Genomic DNA, 26,965 nt, shown 5'->3' with positions numbered 1-26,965 from the left:
AAATAGTGCCTAGCTCTGATCGGTCTATTTGGAAATGGCACTTGGCATGAGGGTTAACCTCTTCAGTGTTGCCACCATCTCAGCCACATGAGGTAGCTAGCATCGGAACAGGGCACGGCAACCCCCCCCATCAGCGCAGGCTACCAGCAGGCCAACTCCGAATGTAGCTCCTAGTCCCACATTCCTTTGGAGTTCCTTGGGGGTTTAGGCTCTTTTTGACAAGACAGTCCATCTGCATTGCTGTGAAACCTGTCTTGCTTGTGAATAATGTGCAAGTCATAAATGTGAAGTGCAAGGCTGCACCACAACAGTCTGCCATTTTACCCCGTGGTGTGTTATAGCCACAATAAAGGCTGTGATCAGTTACTGCAGTGAATAGTCTGCCGTACAAATAGGGCTGGAGCTTCTTCACAGCCCAAACAATTGCAAAACATTCCTTTTCAATTGTACCATTCCCCACCTCCCGCTGTAGCAGTTTCCTGCTCAAATAGGCCACCGGATGCTCCTGTCCATCTGGTCCTGGCTCAGTACTGCTCCAAATCCATACAGTGAGGCATCAGTTTGTACTACAAAGCTTTTACTGTAGTCAGGCGCCATCAGTACTGTAGTCAACTTTTCAGTAAACTGTACACATACACAAATCCACGTAAGCTCGATAAGACAAATGTTGTCAGTGCATGTGCATATATATATATATATATATATATATATATATATATATATATATATATATATATAATTTGGGGAATGTCTGCCAGTTTTCTCCTACAATTTAAATGTGTTTCCATTGACGATCTAGATACCAGCATAGATTTACACTGGTTATGTTTGGAGGAAATAGATTCAAGCTGTTGATAGCCAAGAGCATAGAACATTATTATTGTAAATGCTGACATCTGCTTCTTGAGACCTAAGATTATGGAAAGTAATAGTGCATTTAAAAAGAATTACAGAACTAGGGCACACTTAAACATTTAATGTGAATTAGCAAAACAGAAGATAAACAAGAAAAAAAAAACACAGTAAAATAAAACATTTGCTATTTTGTCCTCACTGTTTTATAAAATAAAACATCGAACAACGGTTAACTGACAATTTTGTAGTTTATTTTTAAAAGATAAAAATAACAAAATTTTAATATACATTATTAAATCTTTGTAGAAATTCTGTTAAATAAATAACTATAGCAAGTCTTTCAAGGATAAATATTCTTGTTAGAATCTTCTTATTCTCCCTTTTTCTTTGTCAGTTATACAGGTTTTTGGGCGTAATGCTGTAAAAAACAGACATAATACAAACATATCAAGGAAATTTACTTAAGATAGTAATTTCTGTAAGAAGGAATTGCATCTTAATAACAAGCAACATGATAGAAGAGTATATAACACATACATAGGAGATCTGGACAGATTGTCAACAGTCAGAATGTCGACATAGACTTTAGGTCGACAACCAATGTGTCAACATACAGTCAAATCAGTTACACATTTAAACCTCACGATCACGGATAAAGCAATGCAAATAAACACACAAACCTGGATCAACAGTTTGGTTCTTCTTGACACTGACAACTATTTGATTATCATTCATCATTTTCACATCTTGGTCTTCTACATGGTTACTATAAGGCAAAGACGATAAAATAGCACTTTACAGTATGAACAATACAAGCATAATAAAAGTATGCTTCAGTATCATGACTTACTTAATCTGTAAAATATCATTACGAAAATGATTGTACAGAAAATCTGTGGTAAACTAAAATATATAAAATTACTAATTATTTCATCATTGTGTATCATTTATTTATTATTTATTTATTACCAGTTATTTATATAGCGCACACATATTCCGCAGCCATCTTACCATTCACATCTGTCCCTGCCCCAGTGGAGCTTACAATCTATATTCCCTACAACATGCTCACAAACATACACACTATGGTCAATTTTGTGGTGAGCCAATTAACCTACAGATATATTTTTTGGAGTGTGGGAGGAAACTGGAGCACCCGGAGGAAACCCACGCAAGAACAGGGAGAATATACAAACTCCACACAGTTAGGGCCATAGTGGGAATCGAACCCATGACCTCAGTGCTGTGAGGCAGTAACGCTAACCATTACACCGTCTGCGCTATCATGATAGTGTTTAATTATGATTAGCAAAGCCGAGTGGCATATCTATAATGGGTGCAGGGTGTGGTGTGCACACGGGCCCCTGTTCAATATACTTACCTTCTGAGGCAACTGCAGCTGTTTCAGAAGAAATCTCTGGGAAAATGGTGCCGGAGCCATTTCCCGGAGATATACACATGAGCAGTAGGTAAATCACCAGGAAATTGGCACCAGTTGCAGTCCGTACTGCGCTTGCGCCAGCGTGAAGGAGAGGTCTGCTCGGATACTGCACTCGGGTCCCCTCCCCTCATAAGAAGCCCCTGGCAAAGAGGCCCTCTGCATTGTAACTTATCTTGGGGTAGACTATACATAATAGCATCTATTCCTTGTATCTGTATAGGTCTGATAATGTGTATATAAAAACCTGCCAGTTTTTTTTTTCAGTCTATAAGATGAATATAGGAAAACATTAATATTTAATAAACTGCAATGGTGTGGTATATTTTGCAGGCCATAATATCAACATGCTCGCAAAGTCAACATTGACTGGGGTGTCATTCATCATGTCGACACTGTTGAAATGTCAACATAATCAGAATGTCAACAACATGTCCCTTGTGGTCTCATGGTGACTTACCTGGCCCTGCGGGTCCAGCAATGTCTTCTGGGTCCGGCGTCAGCTGATGAAGACTTCCGGCGGATCCAGTGCCACCTGCCACAGTGGGTATTCTTTTTTTTTTTTTTTAACAGATTTATTTGTAGATTTTACAGAAGTAAAATAATACAACTATACATAATCCAATAAAGAGGCATATGAAATATTCAGATCGACAAAACAATATGATATCATGTTAGCACATATATCAACAATTCAATCTAAGTAGAATAGATCATATAGAGCAATACAAAATATTGGAAAAATATACGTGGAAAGCAGAACTACGTAGGGGGTAAAGAGAGGAAAAAGAAAAAGAAAGAGAAGGAAAGAAGAGAAAGAAGGGGAAAAATATATTGGGAGGGACATGGAAGTTAAATAAGAGACCGAGTCCAGAATTAAACAGATAATAGGTGGACTATGAACATTAAAGTAGTAGGTTCGAAAAGCCTGAGGGTAGGGATCCATGTGGTGTGGTGTTATTATAAAGAAACCAGTCACCCCAAACTATAAGAAACTTATGGGAGGTGTTATGGAGATACGCTGAGATTTTCTCCATGGCCGCCACATGCCAAATTTTATTAATGAGTTGATGGAGAGGAGGAGGGTCGATATCTTTCCAGTACCTTGCAACTAAGCAACGAGCTGCGTTTAGGATATGTGAAGAAAGCTTATCAGCATGTGGGTTGAGGCCCTCGAGTGGACAGCCAAGGAGAAAAGACCAGGGAGATTTAGTCAGTGGTATTTTTAGTATTTCCGAAAGGAGGACAGGAACCTCATCCCAAAATTTGGCTATTTTAGGGCATGACCACCATATGTGAATGTAGGTGCCTGCCTCACCGCAATCTCTCCAGCAACGATCAGATGCTAGGTGATACATTCTATGCAGGCGGACAGGCACCAGGTACCATCTGTAGTATATCTTGTACGCATTTTCCTTTATTAAGGTGGAAATAGAAGATTTGGATACCCTCTCCCGCACCACAGACCATGTGTCCTCATCCGGTGGGCTCCCCAGATCCTTTTCCCACTGAAGTTCATGGCCAGGTGTATCTGATAAATTAACGTTCAATAAAAGATTATAGATGACAGATATAATACCTTTCATAAGAGGATTGCGGAGACATAAAGACTCATAAGGTGTTAAAGATCTAACAATTGAGTTAATGGGAAAAGAATTAATAAAGTGACGTATTTGAATATAAGTAAAAGTATTAACAGAAGATATATTAAATTTATTCTGTAGGGAATCCAGAGGGGCGCATCTATCCGACTCACAGAAATCAGATACCACCCTGACCCCACCTTTAATCCATGAAGAAAAACAGGCAAGGTTGAAACCTGGGGAGAATGCTGGGTTCGACCATATAGGGGTAATGGGGGATGGGTAGGTGGTGATGTTAAAATGGGATTTACAGTAATCCCATATAGAGCATGTAAAGGAGATAACCGGGTGTGAGCGAGCAGATTGGGGTCTATCAGGCGAAGCCAAGCCTATAATTGTAGATATGGAGGAGACATTACAACTTAGTTTCAATTTCCACCCAGCGGGGTATTTGAGATAATGTAAACCAGGCTATTGCCTGACTTAAATGGGTAGCATAGTAATAAAGGTTAATATCGGGAAATCCATTTCCCCCATTAGTGGTGGGACGGCAAAGAGTCAGGAAACCAATGCGGGGAGGTTTGGATTTCCATACGAATTGGACAAACCATCTGTGTATTTGCAATAAAATTGATTTGGGAACAACAACAGGGAGGGTCTGGAAGAGGTAGAGTAATCTAGGCACAAGGTTCATCTTGATTGCTGCTATCCTGCCTAACCAGGAGATTATTAAATCACGCCAACGAAGAAGGTCCAGTTTAATTTTTTTAAGCATAGGGGGGAAATTTGCAGAGTATAAAGTGTCGTAACTGTTTGTTATGAAGACTCCTAAATATTTAATTTTAGAGGGGCGCCAGGAAAAGTTATAAATGTGATGCAGGAGATCCAAGGCCCTATGTGTCATATTAAGTGCAAGAGACTCAGTTTTAGAAAAGTTGACTTTATAACCCGAAAGTGAGCCGTAGTCAGACAAAACTTGAAAAAGTTTTGGGAGAGATGTATGAGGAGAGGTTAGGGTTAGGAGTACGTCATCAGCGAAAAGAGATATTTTGTATTCAGACTTTCCAAGTGACGCACCCCTAATATCCGAGTCAAGGCGTATTTGCGCTGCAAGGGGTTCAATAACAAGGGCAAAGATCAGAGGCGACAAAGGGCACCCCTGTCTAGTGCGATTAGTTATACGAAAAGGGGACGAGAGAAGACCATTAACAGAAACCCTAGCTGAGGGGGTGGAGTATAGGGCCAAGATGCCCTGGAGGAAATTACCACCCAAGCCGAAGGCCCTCAGAGTTTGAAACATGAAGGGCCAGCAGATCCGATCAAAGGCCTTCTCAGCGTACAGGGAGAGCACCAGGGCTGGGGTTCGAGTAGAATTGATAGAGTGAATGAGACTAACAACTCGCCTAGTGTTGTCTCTGGCTGGCCTCCCTGGTATAAAGCCGACCTGATCATTAAGGACCAAGTTAGGCAGCACTGAATTCAAGCGGTTGGCAAGTATCTTTGCATAAATCTTGACATCGGTGTTCAACAGCGAGATGGGTCTGTAATGGGCACAATTGGAATGGTCCTTACCTTCTTTGGGAATAACAATAATCCTGGCCTCAAGGGCCTCTCTGGAGAAGGAACCACCAGACATCACACCATTGAACACCGTGGCAAGATGAGGGGAGAGCAGAGGGGCAAAGGATTTATAGTAAGTAGCTGTAAAGCCGTCGGGGCCAGGGGCCTTATTTGCTTTAAGGTTCCCTATCACCTCTAAGATCTCCTGCGGTTCAATTGCAACGTTTAAAGATTCTGGACTGAAGAGGATAATTTAGGTAAATGACAGCTGGCTAAAAAGTTTTGTACTGAGTCCACAGCGGGTAATGAACTGCCTGGAGAAGACGAAAGGTTATATAGATTAGTGTAAAATTTACAAAATTCCTCAGTAATGTGTAAGGGATCTCTAATAGGAACACCTGAGCTGGATTTAATTGTCAGAACATTGTTCTGCGAGAGTTTGGATCGTAATCTAGACGCCAGTATTCTGTCAGCTTTATCCCCCTTTTCGTAAAATGTTTGATTAAGCCATTTAAGAGAAGTTTCAGCTTTTGCTGTAAGGAGGAGACCAAGTTCACCTCTGGCAGCAACAAGATCACGATAGTCATCCGCCAGTCCCGATGTTTTGTGAATTTTGTCTAGACGAGCAACGAGATCCATAAGCTCAAGAAGCCTCTTGCTTCTGGCCCTCTTGGCAGAAGCCGCAGACTTAATCAAAGACCCTCGGATTACTGCTTTGTGGGCATCCCAGAGAAGCTGGGGAGAGATTGTAGGGTTAGAATTTAGAGAAAAATATTCTGTAATCTCAGAGGCTAGTTGTGATCGCAGGGTAGGATTCATAAGGAGCCTATCATTACGGCGCCAAATATGAGAAGTATTACGAGGAAAGGGAGATTCAATATCTACTGAGAATGGGGAGTGGTCTGACCAGGTGCTGGGGTGAATGCTGGCGTCTAGAATTAGTTGTGCGGGGTCAATCCCAAGAAAAATCATATCTAGCCTTGTATGAACATCATGGACAGGTGAATAAAAGGTAAAGTCTTTAGCAGTAGGTTCTTTCACGTGCCAAGCGTCAAATAGGAGGTGTTGGGAGAGAAACTGTTGTAATGCGTCGGAATTAGCACGAACCGAGCTAGCCGACAATCGTGGGGGAGGTTTAGATCTATCAAGCCGTGAATCTAAGGTAGTATTAAAGTCACCTGCCACGACCACTCTACCTCTTCTATGTTGGGACAGCAGCAAACTCAAAGTACGAAAAAAATGTGGTTGTGCAGAGTTGCGGGCGTAAACATTAACAAACGTGAAAAGGGTGCCTTCCAGTTCCCCAACCAAGAGAAGGTAGCGCCCCTCTGGATCCCGAACAACTAAGGAGGGAGTAAAGGAGACCCGTCGAGAGAATAGTATAGCAACACCTTTCTTTTTACAGGAAGGGTCACAAGCATGATAAGTGGAGGGGAAGTATTTGGATTTCAATTCGGGGTGACGAGCGCCAGCAAAATGGGTCTCTTGTAGAAAAATAACATTGCCTTGGAGTTAGCGAAGAGTATGGAACAGGGTGATTCGACGTTGAGGGCTGTTCAAACCTCTAACGTTAAATGTGATGAGTTTGGTTGTCATGGGGGTGTGTATAAAACGGTTATCAAGTAGTGGTCAAAAGACAATAGATGAGTAGTGTACCAGAAAGTCCGGACTTCGGTCTCAGGGAAAGAAGAAAGAAAGAGAAGAAAGGTAAAGAAAAGGAGAAAAGAAGAGGAACGGGGAAGGCCCCGTCCTTGTGGTCGGACCCACGGGAGTAATTGGCTAAGGAGCCTAGGGTATCCGAGGCCGGTCATTGTGACCGCTTGGGGGTGAGTGGTCAGAGGTGCCAAAGGAGTGGCACTAATCTACAAGCCAATAGTAGGGTGGAGAACAAGCTCCAGGTGTGAATTGATAACAAAGACACAAGAAGACAACACGGTGAGTTAGGGGAAGGAGGATGGCAATATAACCACCACTGGGAGGGTGGTCAGGAGGGGTCGGTGACTAATACTGTTGGTTAAGAGGGGGGGAGAGAAAGGGTGAGGGGAGAGGACAACCTACAGAGGCCATATAAAAATGGTGTGGTCGATAAGGCAAGAATGGAGTACAATAGAAGTAATAAAATAAGTACAACAATAAAATATTCTACCTATTGCTGCAGCAACATAAAATAAACACAACAATAAACAAAACAATAAGTATTCCTAGGAGCCACATTTATAGTTTAAATATTATATGGAAGGGCATTAGCCAGGATAGATAAAAAAATTGGCCGTCATCAAAATATACAAATTTAACAACATAGAACTTTTATGAATATTTCTAGAAAGATAGTTACGGCAGAATAATAGACCTCCGATCTACAGTATAGATTACCTCAAAACTTATAAGAATGATTGGGATAAGGCTATTGGTAGTAACACGTTAGGGGATTAACTTACTCCATGAGAGAACAGTGAATCTAAGAAATATATTAGGTTACCCAGGAGGACATGATAACTGAGATAAAAAGCATTATTTCTAGAATATAACAAAATAAAACATTGCAAAACTAGAGATATAACCTGAGATCTGCATCAACAATATGGATTCTTGAAACGTGATGAAGTTTTAAGTCCAATAATAGGACCTAGTTCCCAAGTAGAGAAAAATATTAGGTAGCAGAGAGGGAACGATAGATAAGTCAGGTCACTGCGGAAAGATTAGGGCTATCGCTAACTGTATGCCATACATTCTTCGGGGCTCGTTGGGGTAAGGGCCCCACATCCTTCATCGGGGGTCTGGGGACCTTTGTAGGTGAGGGCCCCGTGTCGCCCTTGGGAGGACCATTTGTGGTGGGAGGTCCAGGGAGAGGGAGATGTAATTGAGAAAGTAGACGTAGGGCTTCATCTGGAGACCTTGCAGTGAGGAATTTGTCTCCTGATCGAACCTGCAGACTGAAGGGGAAGCCCCAGCGATAGCGGAAGTTGCGGTCGCGTAGTATTCTGGTAATGTCCTTCATTTCACGTTGTTTTGATAAGGTAAGAGGAGAAAGGTCCTGGAAGATTAACAGCTTAGTACCCTCAAAGGCAACATCTGGGGAACGTCTGGCCTGGGAGCAAACCTGATCTTTCGCCTTAAAATAGTGGAAACGGAGAATTACGTCTCTCGGTGACTCAGATGTTTGGGAGCGAGGTCGGAGGGCCCGGTGAGCTCTGTCGAGGAGGAGCATATCATCCAGGATGGTAGGGGCAAGGGAGCGGAAGAGCCGTTGGAGATAATCTTCGAGGTGGGCAGGCTCCACGGATTCAGGGATATTACGAATCCTGATGTTATTTCTTCGCCCCCTGTTATCAAGATCCTCCTGTTTGTCAGCGAGCAACACAAAGTCCCGCGTCAGTTGGATATTATCTTGCTCAGACATCTGTTGCAAATTAATAATCTCTTCTTGTTTCCTCTCAAGAGCATCCACACGGGAACCTAGGTCAGTAATTTCAGACTGGAGGCCGGAGATAGCCTTGTGGTCTTCGTCGTGTATTGTTTGACGAAAACTACGCATCTCAGTGAGGATTACAGCAATATCTGCTTTGGTAGATGGAGCCGCTAGGTCATCTGACTCCGATTCAAAATCAGAAGCACCTCCTAGAGACGGGGTAGAAGGAGGTCTTTGAGAGTCATTGACCTGGTTTGCTTTAAAATAGGACACAAGGCCTTGAGAGCCCAATTTTTTGTTTCTAGGCATATAGGCGGAGATGGACATAGGGTATAGGAACACGTAGGGAGGAGATCGGGGGCGGTTGTAACTTCTTGTCAGCAAGGCACACCTGGAGGTTGTATGGTTGGAATTATCCCATTATATAGCGAACCTGAGCATCTCTAGAGCATATTAGTTGCAGATGGGATGCAATCGTAGACAGTGGCCACTAGGTGAGGCTTCAGCACAAGAGAACCATCTGGAAATATACTTAGAGACGATCCTGGTCTTGTATATGGCTGTCTCCACAGGGGGGGTAGGTTGCAGAGCATTCAGAAGGAGGCAGTCAGCTGGCCCAGCAGGGAGCAGGGAGTCCAGGCCACAAGAGGTGAGCACCACCGGCGGGAGAAACTGCAGGGGGGCAGGAGGTGAAGTGCCCGCTGACCACAAGGACTCAGCCGGAGGCAAGGAGCGGGCAGCGGGAGTTCCAGAGCCCAGGGCGCGAGGACGTCAGGCGCCGACTACAGCACTCGGCGGGGAAGGAAGATGGTGACGCGGCTGTGTGCTCCAGCGGCGTCCAGCTGTGGCCGCGATCAGGGAAGCCGGTGAAATCGTCGGCGGCGCAGGCTCAGGCACCAGATGCCGCTCCAGGTCAGGTGAGGAGGCTGGTGTGCGCGGGTAATGGCGCGGGGTAATGCCGCCGGGAGGTTCCTAGGGCAGGCCTCCGGTGTGGGGTAGCGGGCTGAAACGCCGTCAGGGAGCCCCACAAATGCACCCAATAGGACCCCTGTATCCTCAGCGGGGCTCTGGGCAGTAGAGGTTGGTGGGTTTGTTCCTCCAACTCAGCAGGGGAATCAACTTTAGGATGCTGGATGTGGAGCTCTGAAAAAAGCATCCACCATCTTAGGCCACCAAGCCACGCCCCCCCACAGTGGGTATTCTTAACCCATAACTCTCCCCCTAGTGCCTAACCCTAATCTCACCTCCTGTAGCCTACAGTAGCCTTAACCTCCCCTTCCGTTGCTTAATGCTAATCCTTCGCTGCTGGTCTGTGCATAATATCTGCATTTCACATTTCAACATTTTGCACACGCCGAAACATTACATGTCAACATTTTAGTAATGCTGACATCATAACTAGCAACATTGTGGTGTTGATATAATGAATGTTGACATTATATACAGTATGTAGACATTTTGAATACATCCCAACCACAAGTGTCCATTTGACTATTTAGGATATTAAAATATATGTATCATACCTCCCAACAGTGAGATATGCAAAAATTTGGTCAAAATAAATCTCACCCATGATTAGTGCAAACCCTCCTACAAAATTCTCAATATTTAGTGAAACTCCACCCATTTTCAGCTAAACTCCACCCTTTCTTTTGATCTGTGAATCAGGACAGTTGGGGGGCTAGATCACACATAGCAAAAAAGAAGTAAATAGAAATAAACAGAACAGACAAGTAATGAGTGCCATAGAATATGATATATCCAATTTAACATTACATGTTCTTAAACGAACAGCTATTAAAATGTCCAATCTCAAAATATTCCACGTCTTTGCTACCATTTTATACTGCAGCTCTGGTAATCTAAAGAAAATTCTAGAAAAATTCTCAGCTCTACAGGCGGAACCAATACTTACCCCCTGATTTTACATTTTATCTTCAAAATAACATTGATAGTTAAGCTCAAATATTGATTTCATTTCACGGTGATTACTAAAGTGTTCATAAACAACCTAATTGAACCTGGGATACTTTGGAATTATGTTAGCAGATCCTTACAGAGCAAAATCACCTTACTGTTTATCACATTGTCAAGTAGCAAACTACCAGCAACCCAGTACGTATATTAAATTTACTAAAGTTATTTTTGGCTCTCAAATCTACTGTAGTCCTACTGTATATAATCACTTCACAGTCCGTTTCTCGATTGGTACACTAGAAACTCTATTGAAATTGGGCTAGAGGAAAATTGATTACAGTAGAACACCGATAATGCTAAATGGCAATTGTCCAAACACTATCAATGAAAACCAAAAATAATATTTGATGGCCTTTTTACTGTAAATTAACAAAACAAAAAACATACATACAATTTCAAACATCTACAATTATCAAAAAACAACAACAGATTATCTAAACTACCCGGATTCCCATTAGGATTGGATTTGTAAAGTAAATAACAAAGACTCAGACGACATTTGGGCATTGGTCACTTATAAATGTTATGTAATTAACAAGAGTGGGTTAATTAGAATGAAACAATAAGCACTTTGCGGCATAATATTATAAGGGGCGGAGCTATAACCAGATGCACACTGAATTGTGTCATCATGACCCGCCCCATCCACTTCACTGGAGAATTGAGCAGGATACGGAAGGGTTATTTAGTCTCCTGGTAGCTGGGAGAACTCCCCCAAACTAGGTGCTTGCATAAGGAATTACACATGCAAGGGCATGACTCCAGTCCAGGAAAATTCCAGTTACAATATGAAAACACAAAAAACTAATCTACAAAGTCCTGAAAAATTCTGCACTTCAGTTGACATTTAACAAAAATGGCATTTCATAAAGAAAACCAAAAGTATTTCCTTTCAAGCAAAACAACTGACATACCTAATAGTGGTTCGTCTATCTGCTTCTGATATTTTCCGATCATTTGCAAACAGGATGGTATGATACGGTACCACAGGATCACATGTTGGCAGAATCCCGTGGGAAATGTGGCTGACTACATTTAAAGTCCCATTGTACACAAGAAGGTCATCCACAAGGAGCTGGGGAAAATATACAACAACAGTAATATATGAGTTTCACGGAAACCTCAAACAACATTTTATTATGGTTGGATTTGAACAGTTTGCAATATTATTGGCAAAAAAACATAGGGGAGTATTCTATTAGCTCCGATAATTTTTTGGGCAAATAAAATGGGACTTATTGCACTTTTTTGCCTTCGGGCAATTCAATTAGATCACACTTAATTTCCCCCAAAAAATTACACATTTTTGGGTGAATACACATAGGATCTGTGATAAGGTCACAGATCTATGTGTTTCGTGGCTGTGAACGTGAAAACAGGGTTTATCTGGGATTATCTTTCACCTGCCTCAGGTGAAAAAAAATCCCTGTTAACTGCTGTCTTCGTGGATCAATTAGCTGCTGTAAATTACTGCAGCTAACTGAATACCCCTCATACTTACAAAACAATATAATGGTAAGCAAATTTCTGAAAATATTCAAAACATACAGAGGTGGGCACAATGCAGATGTTTACGGTGTTCAGCAATTATTTTGTACTGTGCATGCATATGAGGTGCACTGCACACGCGCCAAGTTTCATTACTGTCGGTGGTCGCAGGGAGGACTTGGAGGCATAGTGAATGACAGTGAGGGAGCGTTTGTGGGAGGTAACGGGGTGTGTGTGGTGACTCAAATGCAGAAGTGTTGCGACCTTTTTCGAGGTGTGAATTCGTATGCAGTGGTTAAGGATCTGGGAAAATACCACTGACAGATATTCTGAGCGACTGTAGGGTTGTTCAGAACATCGATGGTGTGTCTATGTATGCAAGCGGTGGACTTGAAACACTGCTAGAGGGCGCCTCAATACAAATCCCAGTGGCTGCGTCATGTTTGTACAATCGCTGTGTACGGGATTGCAGCAGTGAAAGAATTTGCAGCCACCTCTGAATCAGGCCCACAGTATCTTGGATCAATATTTAATTAAAAAAACATCTTTAATCAATATGTAATTTATAATAATTAGCCTTGTGATTGCTGTTCACTGTTATAACAACTAGGCAACAGGTAATCAATGATATAACAATGCTGTTCATCATTACATAACACAATAGAAAAGATTAGCTATACTTAGCTTCAATTAAATGCTGGAAAAAATATGGTTACATAATTAATTAGACGAATGCTGGGCATACACTCTACAATTATCTGTCAGATATCAGTCCATATGGTCTTAAACCCTGGAAAATGGGCAAAAATGACTGGTCAAATTGGTTAAATTCATTTGATTTGGATGACCATTTTTGTCTGTTTTTCAGTGTTTGTGAGCAAATGGTCGATTGTCATTGGCTCCCATACATTCCCGGATTTTCATTCCAACCAGTCAGATTGAACAGATATCAGACAGATAATTGTATAGTGTATGCCCTGAATAGATAGACAAATACCATAATTCTGGATGAAACACATACATCTAGAATACAATTTGTGAGGGATGATCTCAATGACAAAGAAAAGGAACACATTACATTGTTTATGTTTAATGCAAAAAAGAAAAAAAGGAAACACATTATGCAGCTGTGTAAAATGCAATGTTGTACTGTAATCAACATCAATCATCTATCAGCTTCTATTAATCTAGCTCAACTAAACTATTAGCGGAATACTCATTCAACAGCAATGTGTGATTGCAAAATGCGGCTGAGCACATCATAGCTAATTAGCGTAACCCAACATTGCAGATTTTCCTGTGCACCTCTAGGGGATGCAAGCAAAAATCTGCATTGTTGGTGGCTGCAAGGTGCGATGTTGGTGGTCGGTGAGAAATGGTCGGAACACCAGCACTTGCTGCTGTAGCACTAACTGAATACCCTTTCAATTGTAAAGATGATCTCTGATTAGTTGTTGTATGTTACAGCAAAATGTTATTAAATCTACTAAAATCATATGAAAAGAATGAATAAAAGTAATTAAATATGTATCGGGTATAACACATAACAAAATTGTAACAAAATCAAAGAGTATCAAAAATATAAAGTATCACTAATACTTATTTAGGTGAAGGATGAATCCAGTATCATCCAGTGCCACAGGAATCAATATTTATGATTGATACTGTTTGGTCAAAACATCTGTACTTGTACTAAATCTCCTAAAGCTGAAAGCAGAACTATAACTCTTTTAGCTAGTAATCCTTTTGCCAGTGCTGTAAAGAATTGCATAAAGTTCAAAAGTGGCTTTTATAATTCTGAAAATAACTCAAAAAATCTTGTAAGGTCATTAAACTCTACATTTTTTTCCACTCTTTCCAACACGTACACTATGCAAATTGTGACATTTTTAATTTGTTTCTAAAATTAAATATGGCAGTAATTCTTCCAGAATATGTTAGAATACATTAGCGATTGTATTAACAACTTATTTGTTGCAGTAAAACTAATAAAACAGCAAGTAACTTCAGTGACCTGAAGCATAATGGTTATTGCAAAAGCAATTATTTTTAATACTTACGCCAAACTCTTTTACTCCTCTTAGGGGGCTTTTAGCATAATTCCATAGTTTGATCATAGACACTTTGGTTGGTTGATCAAAAACAACATAAATTCGATTAACCTAATTAAAAAAATAAAAAGTTTCCATTTAAAGATATATGCTTTTATAACACACTCAGGTACATTAGGTGTATTTTGCAATAAAATCTTCTGCGTAAAAAAAGATGTTCCATTATTTGAATAGTATATAAAAATAACACATCTACAAAAGTATTGCAGAATTGCTTACAATATTTAGTAGACTTGTCCATATGCTTGATCTCAAATCGCACCAGTACATTTACAAATGTACAAATTTAACAAAACATCCACTAGACAAATTTTTATTGAGTTTTAATAAGTATTTTTTATTTTAGCTTCATTTTAATAAGGTATCATCAAACCATCACTGAGTGCAAGTGTACTAAATGCAATATTAGCAGCCATTGTCCCACCAAAATAATAGTTATGAGGGGGTGTGGTATATTTTGTTGACATGTAGAATGTCGACATGTTCTGAATGTCAACACAGCCAAAATGTTGACATTGTGAATGTCGACAATTGGCATGTTGATAATGGAATTTTCTTTAACTCTCAGTGTAAGCCTAACCCTAATATGTTGTGGTGACATTCAGAATGTCGACATTATGTCAGTATCGACATTGTCAATGTTGACATTCAGAATGTCCATGTCAACATTACAGTGTCGACGTCTGAATGTCAACAAACTGATTGCATACCCTATGGGTCTGTGGTTTTAGGATCACCCAAAACAGGAACTATAGGGAACAATGTGCATTATGGTTTTGTATTCTTCAAGACATGGACCACACACAAAGCGTGTGTGCGACAGAACAACCTGAAGCCAAATAAAGCATTAGATTATTAACAGCAGCACATTGTTGGGAATTCAATTGCTGGTGATGTGCTCAGACGAGCATAGCTGTAATGCTAGTTACGGTATTCGCTATTTCTCTATACACGGGATGTGAGGGAAAACTTATTCTACTAGTGGACGCAATGTGTCGTACCGGCTGGCCAGCCGGCCAAACTGAATTTACCCTATAGTGTATTACATTAAGAAACTTCATGCAAGTCCAAGTTTAGATATCAACAAAAGGTCAAAGAAGACAAAAAGAGGTACTTCTCAGGTGCACTGGTTGGTATATTTGAAAGTAATATAAAACATAACATTTATTATTTCTATTAAAGTTTTAAGTATTAAATGTGATAAAGTTTAAAATAAAAACCATTCAATGATTACTGTATACCAAATGTATTATTCTACATAGATGTGTCTGCTATGTATTATATTCGTTCATTGTAATAAATATTAAATCCAGTTCTCAACCCACCACAGTCGTTCTATCATTGATGCTCATTACATCTTATTTGTTCAAGATGCATGCTTTTTGTCGCCTGTCACGGTAACTCCTATGAAATAAACAGGAATCTACAGGAAGAGGACAACAGCTCACGGTATTTCTCCAGATGTCACTGACTTGAATAGCGCCAGTCACATGACCATCCATTACATTAACTCATAGTAACTAGTTTTTTTTTTTAATTAGTTGGAAAAATACATTTTAGTATGTAAAATTGGTTGACACACTGATTTTACTTTATGTTTTTTTGTAAAGGTCACCTGTTGATATTTACCTAATCACTAATGTAGAATTACAAACGTGTTTTCAGCAATATTTCTGCATTAATCATGAGGATGAATCAGTGTGTCAACCAATTTTACATACTAAAGTTTTTGTTTTTTTAACTAATGAAACAAAAAGCAATTACTATCAAATAAATAACCAAAATCTAGTGAATACACTTGTCACAAACTCATGGATTAATAGTGGATGCTTGGCTGTACTTAGGATTGGCTAAGACCCAGAACAGAGATGCGGAGTCTAACGTGTCGGTGGTGTTCACCAGGGACCACCGCAAGGAGGTTTGGACTTAGCTGCGCCCGACACACATGTCGTGGCCCTCTGACTAGGTTCTCTAGTACAGATGCTGGTGTACACTGGAGTGTAGTAGGAAGTACGTAGAAGGCGTACTAAGTGTAGTCAACAGACCGTGTCAGAACCAGACAGAAGATACGGTACCAGAGATCAGATGGAAACAGGTCACTGAGAATAGCCACGGTCAATCTGGAATTACCAAGTGCAGTACCAGGGAGGAGATGGAATCAGGTCAGAAGCAAAGCCAAGGTCAGAAACAAGAAGTAGGGATCACTAGTGGTAAGAAATGCTGGTGTATGGTTTAGGAGCCTATACTCTGGCACGGTCTAGTGCCCAGAGACTCCTTTTATAGGGAGGAGTTCAATTCTCGTGCCAAATGTGACATCACATTTGGCGCCTACCCCTTTAAATTTTCATACAGGTCGGCGTGCTCATCCCTGGGGGGAGCCACAGCTGCCTCCAAACGCCTGGGGAGGAAGGTGTAAGACACAGCATAGGGAGCTGGGGACTCCCCGCCTGCTGCCGGAAGCGGTAGGAACATGCCGGTGTTCGGTGCACTGTAATAACAAACATTAGTCCACAAGAAACTTTAACATACCTCAATGTTTATCATTGAGTATATAACATAGTTCTATACATTCAATATAACATAGTTGTTAAGTTACAATAAGAGCATAATTATTAAATCATATTATTGGTATGTACAATTAATACTACTGATCCATATACACCAAGCAGCTGATTTGGCACATCATGTAAAGTACTGTATGCTGTAATTCCCCATTAAAAGGACAGGATACAGACCTTTTGTCTATATATAAATGCTATAGATAGTCAATATGATGACGGCATGATGTCAACAGTGATGTAATAAAGCATTGTAACACTTTTGGCATGGTAATTTTGAACATAATTGTAAAGCACTTTCTTAAAGGTTCATGCTGACACTGTTACAATACTTTAAATGACATTAGTGTCGGCATGGTGCCATCAATATCATCCTGTCAACTATTGACTGTCCACAGCATTTCATCCACAAACTAACTACTTCCCAGGACAGCATACCCCCAACTCCCTATATCACTTTCCATAGTATGTGTGGCATTAAAATGATGGGTTTAGAGAAGGGTAAATGGACAGGCAGCAGTCCAGCACGTGAGATAAGAGATCACACCATCTTCTCATGTATCTACCACACACGTTTGTCCTGATACCCCAACTTGAAAAGTTGGTAAATCAGATATAGTAAAACTTACCAAACCTGGAAGAATTGGAGAGAGCCATGCATGTCTGCCATCACTGGTATCATTTACATTGTCAATAAGCTTGTCTGGTGTTCTCACATCTCCACATACATCTTCTAAAACATTTATACTTTCTGGAAATGCAGCAATATCTAATTAACAGTTAAAGAAATGTTAAAGTTCTTGGAAAGTACTGTTTGACTATACTTAATATATGGCGCTATAAGGGTTCAGCAGCGCCTAAAAAAGTACATGAACAAATGAGCAAAACAAGAAAACAGTGACTTACAGTAGAAGACAATGCATGAAGAGTACATGATTTATAAACATTGCTGCATCAGCAGTCATAACACACAAATAAGCAGCACGGTGACATGAACCAAGGGTTACGTGCTGTTGTAGGGAGTATGGCGAAGATGATAGTTAAAGTAAGGAAGGGAAATTACATGACGGAAGAGGGCCCTGCTTGTGAAAGCTTACATTCTAAATATATAGGATAATATACTCCTTATTGTAAATTCTAAGTATATAAAAAGTCACCGATGAGATTAATGACTATATAAAGGAAAAATGCTGCATGATGTGTACTGTTGTACATGCTCTGAGAGGACTATAATAACTTATAGTGTATTATTTCTTATAATACACAAGTCCCCTTCATAGGCAAATGCAGGGGGGGGTTTCAGTCTGCCTGAAAACCCCCATCCCCAGCCCACACCATGACCACAATAGAAATAGTAATATAATAGAAATGTACTATCCCTGCATGTTATTCTCAGTATCACACATGAAATAATTAGCACCACTTGTGGATCTTTTAACATGTATCAGCTAGTAATAAATAACCGGTGCACCAACTAGGAGATCTGGAAAACATTCACTGTTAGGGATGTGCTGCTAAAGAGCCCAATATGTACATATATGTCCAGGGCAGTGTTACGTTATTCTGCTGCTCCCAGACTTGCTCTAATACTGGAATGGTGCCCACATCTAAAATAAAAACATTCAGCTTAGGCAGGATAGCCATACTGCCGCATTTAATGGCTTACTGTGATCGTTGGTCCTGGTACATGCTGGAATTATGACACACAATACACTTTGTATGACGCATATTAAAGCTGGTTACATGCTGATTATGCCCTCTTCATGGACTGGCCACACTCACTCTAAAATCAGGCATTGGAAACCCCACTCTAGAAATCCTGCGTTTGCCACTGCCCTTAATGAGCACTGAAGTGATGGCATCAGATCTCTGCAATTACAAGTGATGACATCAGAAAAAATATAAAAATGTATTCAAATATGAAATATGCTATATTTATGGAAAAGTTACTATCTCTCCTGAGTGTCATAAACATATATGTGTACATACTAGGTTACACACACAGCAAAACAACGCTATTTTCCTGGGTTATCGCAGACTGTGGGGCAGATGTATTATCTGGCGATATGGGGGAGGAGTGGTATCAGCATACATTATGTGCGCTGTTACCGCTCTCCCCCATGTATTAAAGGGAGTTAGGGTGATGACAGGAGAACTATGTACACCTGACATTATCGACGCGGCTATCTACAAAATAACGCACCGATGTGTCTCCCAATGTATGAACGGGCAGTGGCACTGACTGCTCTGACAGCTGCAGCTATCGATATCGACAGCTGCAGCTGTGGTTCCCTATCACCACAGCAGGGACAACACTGTCCCTGCTGCAGCGGCTGCCGGGCAGCACACGTCTCGCATGTCAAGTGGAGCAGGCCGGGAAGGGAGACACAGCGCATCAGCACTAGGCTGTGTGCTCTGGTGGGGATCGCCGGAGGGGGGTTTTTACTTCCCAACACCAGCAGATGAGATGTGAATACATCTCATCGGTACTGCTAACTGCATCGCACGATACGTACCGCTATAATACATCTCCCCCTCTATTTGCGAATGACTTAATTATGGTTACGTATAAATAAAATACTAACAGATGTGAAAAATGAAGTATCAGAGTATTTGTATCCAGAACAGATAAGTGTCTGAAAGTTCTTTGTACTGAAAAAAAAAAAAATTAAATAAATAATAATATATATATATATATATATATATATATATATATATATATATATATATATATATAAAAACAAGGAAAATTTATGTTATGCAACAGAAGCTTTTCAAGACACATAAAGCAGAGACATAGCTGTTTCACAACAGTTCTGCCGAGGATGGATAATGTCTACAACAAAGCTGTCCTTTAGCTGTATGTCAGTTTTTAGAATTGACTACTGATGGTGACTGTGAAGTTAAAATTGGGTGTGGTAAGTATTACCGCCGGACGCATGGGCGGCGGTTCAAATCCCGACAGCGGCTGCCCGTCAAGGGTGAAAATCCAGATCATCCTAAGGTAAGTATCGCTAACCTAATTTCCTACCCTAACCATCCCTTAGGGGTGCCTAATACTAACCTCCCCTTCCCCGCTGCCTAAACCTAAGTCTCCCGGGGTGGTGCCTAACCCTAACCCTCCCTTCCCCTAGCCTAACCCTAACCCTCCCGGGGGGGTGCCTAACCCTAAGTCCCCTTGGGAGCCCTAATGACAACATCTTCTCTTCCAGAGACCAAACCCCCTGGAACTGGGACCCTAAAACTACTGCACCCCACCCCTGGAGACTGGCGTCTGTAGTTACTAGCGTCCATTCCCAGGGAGAGAATTAGCAACCTCTGGACAGGTTGCCAACCCAGGGATTGGTGCACCTGAACAGACAGGGGAAAAAACTGTCAATCTAGACAGGGATCCCACCTCCTCCAGTGCTGAAGAATTAAATGCTGAAGGGGCCTGGAATGGAAGCGTGCAAACAGAATCGCTTCAAATGCGGCCACCATCTTCCCCAATATCTGCATGCAGCGTAGCACGGACACCCTGTGTAGAGACAAAACAATGTGCACCAGGGACCGCAACTCCCTAATCTTGTGCTCAGGCAAAAAAACCTGCTGTGAGAGTGTCGAACAGAAGGCCCAAAAAGACCAACTTCTGTGTTGGAACCAATTTGGATTTGGGTAGATTGAGAACCCAACAGTGAAGTTCCAGAGTTGTCATGACAACCTGCAAGTGATCCTTCAAGAGTTCCTCTGAAGGTGCCTTTATTAGCAAGTCGTTTAAATAGGGAATTATCGGAATTCCCTGGCGATGTAGAAAAGCTACCATAGATGCCATAGGCCCTCATTCAGAGCCGGACGCTATTTGCGCTCGCTCGTTCAGAAAAAAGGGGTGGCTATTCCAATGAACCGTTCGCTCTTTGCGGTCTGTTCACGCCTCTAAGTCTGAACGAGCGAACAAAACTTGCGGTCTTAATTTTGAAAAAGACGCCCCCTGGCCGCTCGCACCATACGTCATGTCCGCTATTTATTAGATTAATCGAGTACATCGAACAGCGTATGAACTGCTCGCTATTCTTGTGGTTGGTTTTTCCTACCGCTATCTTGCGAGCAGTTCTGCCTATAAATCAACCAAGTGACGTGGTCAATGACGCTGCTGTATTAATTATGCACACCCTTAAAACGCCCGTTTTGACCTTTAAGCACGCCTGCATTCTGAATTCCACTCCCCGTTTTCAAGCACCTTCCCCTGTTACCACCCACATACGCCTCCTCCTGTCACTCAAAATAGCAGGCATTCGCTATTTAGCGAACAAACGATTTTCGGCCGCACTGACTGGTTCGCGCATGCGTATTACAATCCGTACGCATGCGCAGATGAGCGAACATTGCTCATAACGAACGAGCGGCCGCTTACGAGCGGCTCTGAATGAGGGCCATAATTTTTGTAAACACCCTTGGTGCAGAGGAAAGCCCGAAGGGCAGAGCCTGAAACAGAAAGTGCCAGGGGCCTACTGCAAACCGCAGCAGTTCGTGGTCTCGTTCCCAAATAGGTACATGGAGATACGTGTCCTTTATATCTATGGACGCAAACAATTCTCAAACTTCCATAGAGGCAATTACTGAGTGTAATGACTCCATTCTGAACCTTCTCACCCTTACGTGCAGGTTGAGACTTTTTAAATTCAAAATGAGGCGAAAAGAACCATCTGGCTTTGTTACCAGAAACAGATTTGAATAAAACCCTAGCCCCTGATGATGTATCGGAACAGGGACCACTACCCCTGAATCTAAAAGGGAGAGAACTGCTGCCCTTAATGCCCCTCTTCTGAGCTGATCCAGAGGAAGAGGGGTTACAAAAAAACAATGTGGACGGGGTCCCTCCAGATCCAATATGTAACCTCTGGAGAGGACTCTGCTGACAGAAAGATCTGTGGTTGACCAAAACCAGGCCTCCCTGAAAGAGAGAAAACACGGCCACCTATATCAATGGGCTGGAAATCCTCCTGACCCGAGCCACTGCAAAGATCTGTCGCCCGGGTGCCCGGGCGACAGGACCGCATGGCCATACGCCCTCTGAACTGACCCGCTCTCTGACCTCCTGTTGTACCTCTGGTGGGCAGAGGCCGGAACCTACCAGAGTGCCGAAAGGGCGAAACCTAGAAAACCTACAGCGGGAAGTAAGAACTGGAAGAAACTGGCTTTTTCCACCAGACGTCTGAGCGATAATTAGTTCCAGCTCTGGACCAAACAGAGATTGACCTATAAAGGGAACTCCCTAAAATATTTTCTTGGAATCTCTATCCGCTTGCCAAGAACGTAACCACAACGTTCTTCTGGCCGAAAAAGATAAGGTTGATATACCTACCAGAAGAGAAATAGTGTCTAAAGACCCATGACTCACACAAATTGAAGTCTGTTTCAGGTTCTCCACCAGGGTAAGGATATCCGAAGAATCTGCACCTGACTGAATAGCTTCTGCTAATTGGTCTGACCAGGCTTCTATGGCCTTGGTAGCCCAGGCCCCTGCCAACACCGGACGCAGGGTAGTACCCATTAAAGAAAACAAGGATTTCAGCAGATGCTCACACTTACGGTCCGTAGCATCTTTCAGTGTGGCTGCAGTAGCCATTGGAAGAACCGCAGTCTCTGCTAAATGGGCAATCGGTACATCCACTGCTGGAGGTACCTCCCATGGAGCCGTAACTTTCTCAGCAAAAGGATAAGTAAACTTAAATCCTGCTGGAAACTTAACAAGTTTATCTGGCTTAGCCAAGGATTCCCCCAGCACTTCAGCAAAATGCATAAAAGGAAAATTCAAAACATGTTTTTTTCGTCTCTTAAATAATGCTGCAGAAGCCGCTTCATCATAAGGCTCCTCGTCTTCAATTTTCAAAGTCTGGCGAATGGCTTGGATAAGCTCAGTAACACCCAAACGAACGGGAGAACTGTCTACTGAATAGACATACCTCTATTCACTGGGGTGCTAGCTAACACAGGGGAAGTAAACAGAGATAGTGAAACTTGCTGCATAGGTATAGAGTCTGATGCACTAACAATAGTCTGGCCATGAACCTCTCGTAGCTCCTTAGCCAGGCCTGCAATGGACTGAGCCATAACCTTTGCCCACACCGGTAACACCTCCTCTGATGGAGCATCCATAAATGAGCATAGCACGGGCGCCTCAACCTCACAGTCTGCACACAGGGCACCCTGCATCCTACTTCACTATGGGAGCTCTCGGCAGCACATTTAAAACATGTATAATGTAACACAGCACCCTGCTTATGCTTGGGAGGTTGGTCTCCCTTTGCAGACATACTGTTACCACCAACTGCAACTCACACAGAACAAAAAAATACCTACAGCCTCAGTCTGTATAGTGAGAGAGAAAAAGAAAATATATATATATTTTTAAATAAAACAAAAGAAATTAATATAAGTAATCTAATGAAACAAAAACAAACAAAAAAAACCTAACCTAACTACTCTAGCAATTTGAAAAGGCAAAAAGAGAAACAATTTCACTTTTCACTTTTTGTACTATACCACACTCCCCAGCCTCCAGAGCAACAGCAGGTGTCTTCACTTTTTCAATCAGTCCTCCAGGTAACAGCAGGATATCACCTGACCTGGAAGGACCCCGCACAGGCTTTCTGTGAGTGTGGGCAAGAAGACATCCACCATTAACAATTGGTGCCTCTGTTATCCAGGTAAGAACATGTTTTTTTTTTTTTAAAACTTCAGCACCTAGTATTCTCCAGGCCTTTACAGTGCCTCATGTACCCCCTTTAGGGAAACCCAGAGCTCACAAAGAGCAAACCAGACCCTGCCTGTGCACTTAGTTTGCTGTACAGCTGCCCAGCTTTACTCTCCAAGTAAACTGTGGCAGCCGGTCACAGCTGCAGCCTTCGGGAAAATGGCTACTATGGGGGACTTTTATTAATATCCTAGGATCCTTTCACACCCGTGAGTGCCTGGTGACCCTCTTCCGAGGCCTGGAGCAGGATACACAGATACTGGCTACCAGTACTGCTTCTAATTCCCACTCCTCCAGCCTTGATCCCCTAAGGGGATTCAAGCTCTAAGATTCCTTTAAGGTAAAAAAATTTTAGGCTAGAAACAAACAAAGCAATATACTTCTTTGTGCCTGCTCCTGCTGGCACTAAAAAAATAACTGGAGAGCTAGAGAAAGGAGAGGGTATATAAGGGAGGGGGAGTTTCAGTCAGTCAATGAATTTTAGTGCCAACTCCTAGGCCCCTCCCTCATATCCCAGTGTCAGTGCTTCCCAGATTGGACGAAAGAGGAATATGGTGTGACTATCATTGAACAAATTAATGTAACACCAGCGGGTGGTCAGACTAAGACAATCGAAAATTTTAAATGTGTAGGGAAATTATCTTTTTACAGAACAAAGAAATAAAAAAACAAAAATAGTGCTGGACTTCTCCTTAAATTAATCTGTACGGTATCTGTCATATAGCTTCCCTGTCTTCTGTACCATCTGTAAACTTCATACAGTGATACACAAAAACAGACTACAGTATTAACAATACAAACATTTGTAAAGGTACACTGACAATTTAAAATATTATTCCGCTATCGTGCTCAAAGTTTTTTTTTTTTAAACACAATTTAACATCTTTTTTCAGATTGAACATTTTTTTTATATATATATATATATGAGTAGAATATGCGGAACGGCACTCAGTGAGACTTCACAACTGGATAAATGACAGCACAGCTCTGCTTAGGGTCAACGTTTCAGTGTAGACACACTTTTATCAAGACATGTCTTGATAAAAGTGTGTCTACACTGAAACGTTGACCCTAAGCAGAGCTGTGCTGTCATTTATCCAGTTGTGAAGTCTCACTGAGTGCCGTTCCGCATATTCTACTTTATATGTCATTTTTTGGAAAAGGCACTGGAGCATTGCCGTCTTATTGCGAGTGCCGGGCCGGTTTGGATTCTTATATATATATATATATATATATATATATATATATATATATATATATATATATATATATATATATATATAAATTTTGCTTTGCTTTGCATCAGTTGCTTTTGCAGAAATATTTTTTTCCCAACTGTAGCCAGTGAAGCTGGGATTACATTCTTTGAGTGGCAGATGACCCCACAACCTGCTGTTCTGATGCTCAATGTGCGAATACCAGCATGAGACTTCACATATGGCCACCCTTTCTCTGCTAAAACTGCTGGATTATCCTTGCACAATCTTAGCTTGGAGTACAAAATAATTGTGCTGCAACAACTAGATGCCTTGATCCAATCATGTATAATAACTATTTTAATTAATAGAAGTCGTACATGTCACTTTGTTAAGAAATTCCCTCAATATGAAATATCTATGAAAACCTCTTTTATTAAGTTTCCAGCTCTGGGGGCATGAGTGTCAGCCTTTTATCCATGATTCATCTTTCACATATTTCTAAGATATTTAACTGTTTTCTAGCTCAGTTCAGTATATTTCATCTGGATATCTCCCCATACTGCATTGCTGTCCCTCCATGTTATGAAAGAAAATTAGTCTATTGTTTATTTTTCTCTATCTTATGCAGAATTTAAAAAAGAACAAACATGGAACGGAGAATAATAAGACTTGGGAGAGTGCTCTGCAGCCTTATCATCTGCTCCATTTATTCCATCCAGTGCTCCTGCAGTAACCATTATAGCAGCAGGCTTGCTGCTAGCAGCAAATTAAATTTTTTGTGGGCAGAGGAGGTTTGATGCTCATTAAAGGCATGTGTGAGGGGTCTTATAGATAATATAAGGGACACTTAGGGAGTGCATTCAAGGTGGTCTGATAGGCACTATAAGGGGCATGTCAGGAGGTCTGGTAAACATAAGTGGCATGTAGTGAGGTCTCACGGTATATGTGGCAATCTGAGGGGCATATAAATACCTTGTGGGATGGTCTGAGGGTACGTATGTGGATCTTATGGGCATGTGGCAGGTATGAGAGTATACAAATGCATGTGAGAAGATATGAGAGCATGTGCGGGTCTGGAGGGTATATAAAATGGATGTTGGGAGGTCTGCGGGCATGTGGAGAAGATCGGAGGACATATAAAAAGGCATATAGGAAGGTCTGAGGCCATGTTTGGAGAATTTTAATAATTCAGTATAGTAAATTTTAAAGTTTGTTTTAATTTCTTAAAATTTTGTTTTGCATATGTGGACATCATTCTTCTAGTTTGTCATGGCAGAGTTCAGTATATGCTTCTCTGACCCCTGGTATAATGCCAGCTGCAAATTATTTACATGCACTGTTCTTTACCCCATGATGAGAGGACCAGCTAGTGACAAGGCCAATATCATATAATATATATATATATATAATATATATATATATAATAAATGAGAAAGCGTGTCTATTTGTCTGTCCTTTATGCATGGCCAGAGTTTTGGACCTAGCTCCACCAAATTTGGTATGGTGGTGTCGTTTGACCAGTATTAGGTTTTTGCCTAGGATTGAACTTCATCAAAGACACAATCCCTAAACATGGGGGCACTCAAATTACACAGGTTCCAGGGCTGGCTCCAGTGGAAATTGGCAGTCTGCCCAAAACCTGTGTGAATTATCCTTTTGACCTCACAGTCTGTGCAAACTTTATGACTCATGCAAGTTCATATTAAATCCAGAGTTAGTCCTTTTTAAAGTGACCATATATATTATTCAGCCTTCTGTGTTTGCATGCAAGGGCGTAACTAGAAGTTTGTGGATCACATAGTAGGATCTTAAAAGGCCCCCCCAGAGGTAAAAAAAAAAATACATACATTTGCCCCCACACAGAGCCCATTCAGGTTATGCCACACAGTAGTACCCCTTACACTACACAGTAATTCCCCTTACAGATTATACTACACAGTAATGCCCTTTACAGGTTATGCCACATAGTAGTGCCCCACATAACACATTATGCCACAATAGTAGTGACCCTCCCATATTATGCCACAGTAATGCCCTTTTAACATTATGCCACA

The 26,965-nt window shown here is 41.4% G+C and overlaps 1 protein-coding gene across 4 annotated transcripts in view; it reads right to left on the bottom strand.

Moving 5' to 3' along the window:
* Positions 1 to 1,152: 1,152 nt before the first annotated feature.
* KATNIP (katanin interacting protein) overlaps positions 1,153 to 26,965 on the bottom strand; it is a 252,048-nt gene continuing 226,235 nt past the window's right edge. For all 4 annotated transcript variants that reach the window (XM_088466730.1, XM_088466732.1, XM_088466731.1 and 1 more), the window contains 5 exons: positions 17,609 to 17,748; positions 14,371 to 14,472; positions 11,737 to 11,897; positions 1,536 to 1,621; positions 1,153 to 1,273 (listed from right to left, as the gene is read on the bottom strand). In XM_088466730.1, the coding sequence (XP_088322856.1) occupies positions 1,215 to 1,273; positions 1,536 to 1,621; positions 11,737 to 11,897; positions 14,371 to 14,472; positions 17,609 to 17,748 (548 nt within the window). In that variant the 3' untranslated portion in view covers positions 1,153 to 1,214. The remainder of the gene's footprint in view (positions 1,274 to 1,535; positions 1,622 to 11,736; positions 11,898 to 14,370; positions 14,473 to 17,608; positions 17,749 to 26,965) is intronic.

This window comes from Taudactylus pleione, unplaced genomic scaffold (genome assembly GCF_031769625.1).
Source record: "Taudactylus pleione unplaced genomic scaffold, aTauple2 ptg000066l, whole genome shotgun sequence".
NCBI classification, from domain to species: domain Eukaryota; kingdom Metazoa; phylum Chordata; class Amphibia; order Anura; family Myobatrachidae; genus Taudactylus; species Taudactylus pleione.
The sequence above is the reverse complement of the archived record's forward strand: the minus strand, read 5'-3'. Positions and strand labels throughout refer to the sequence as shown.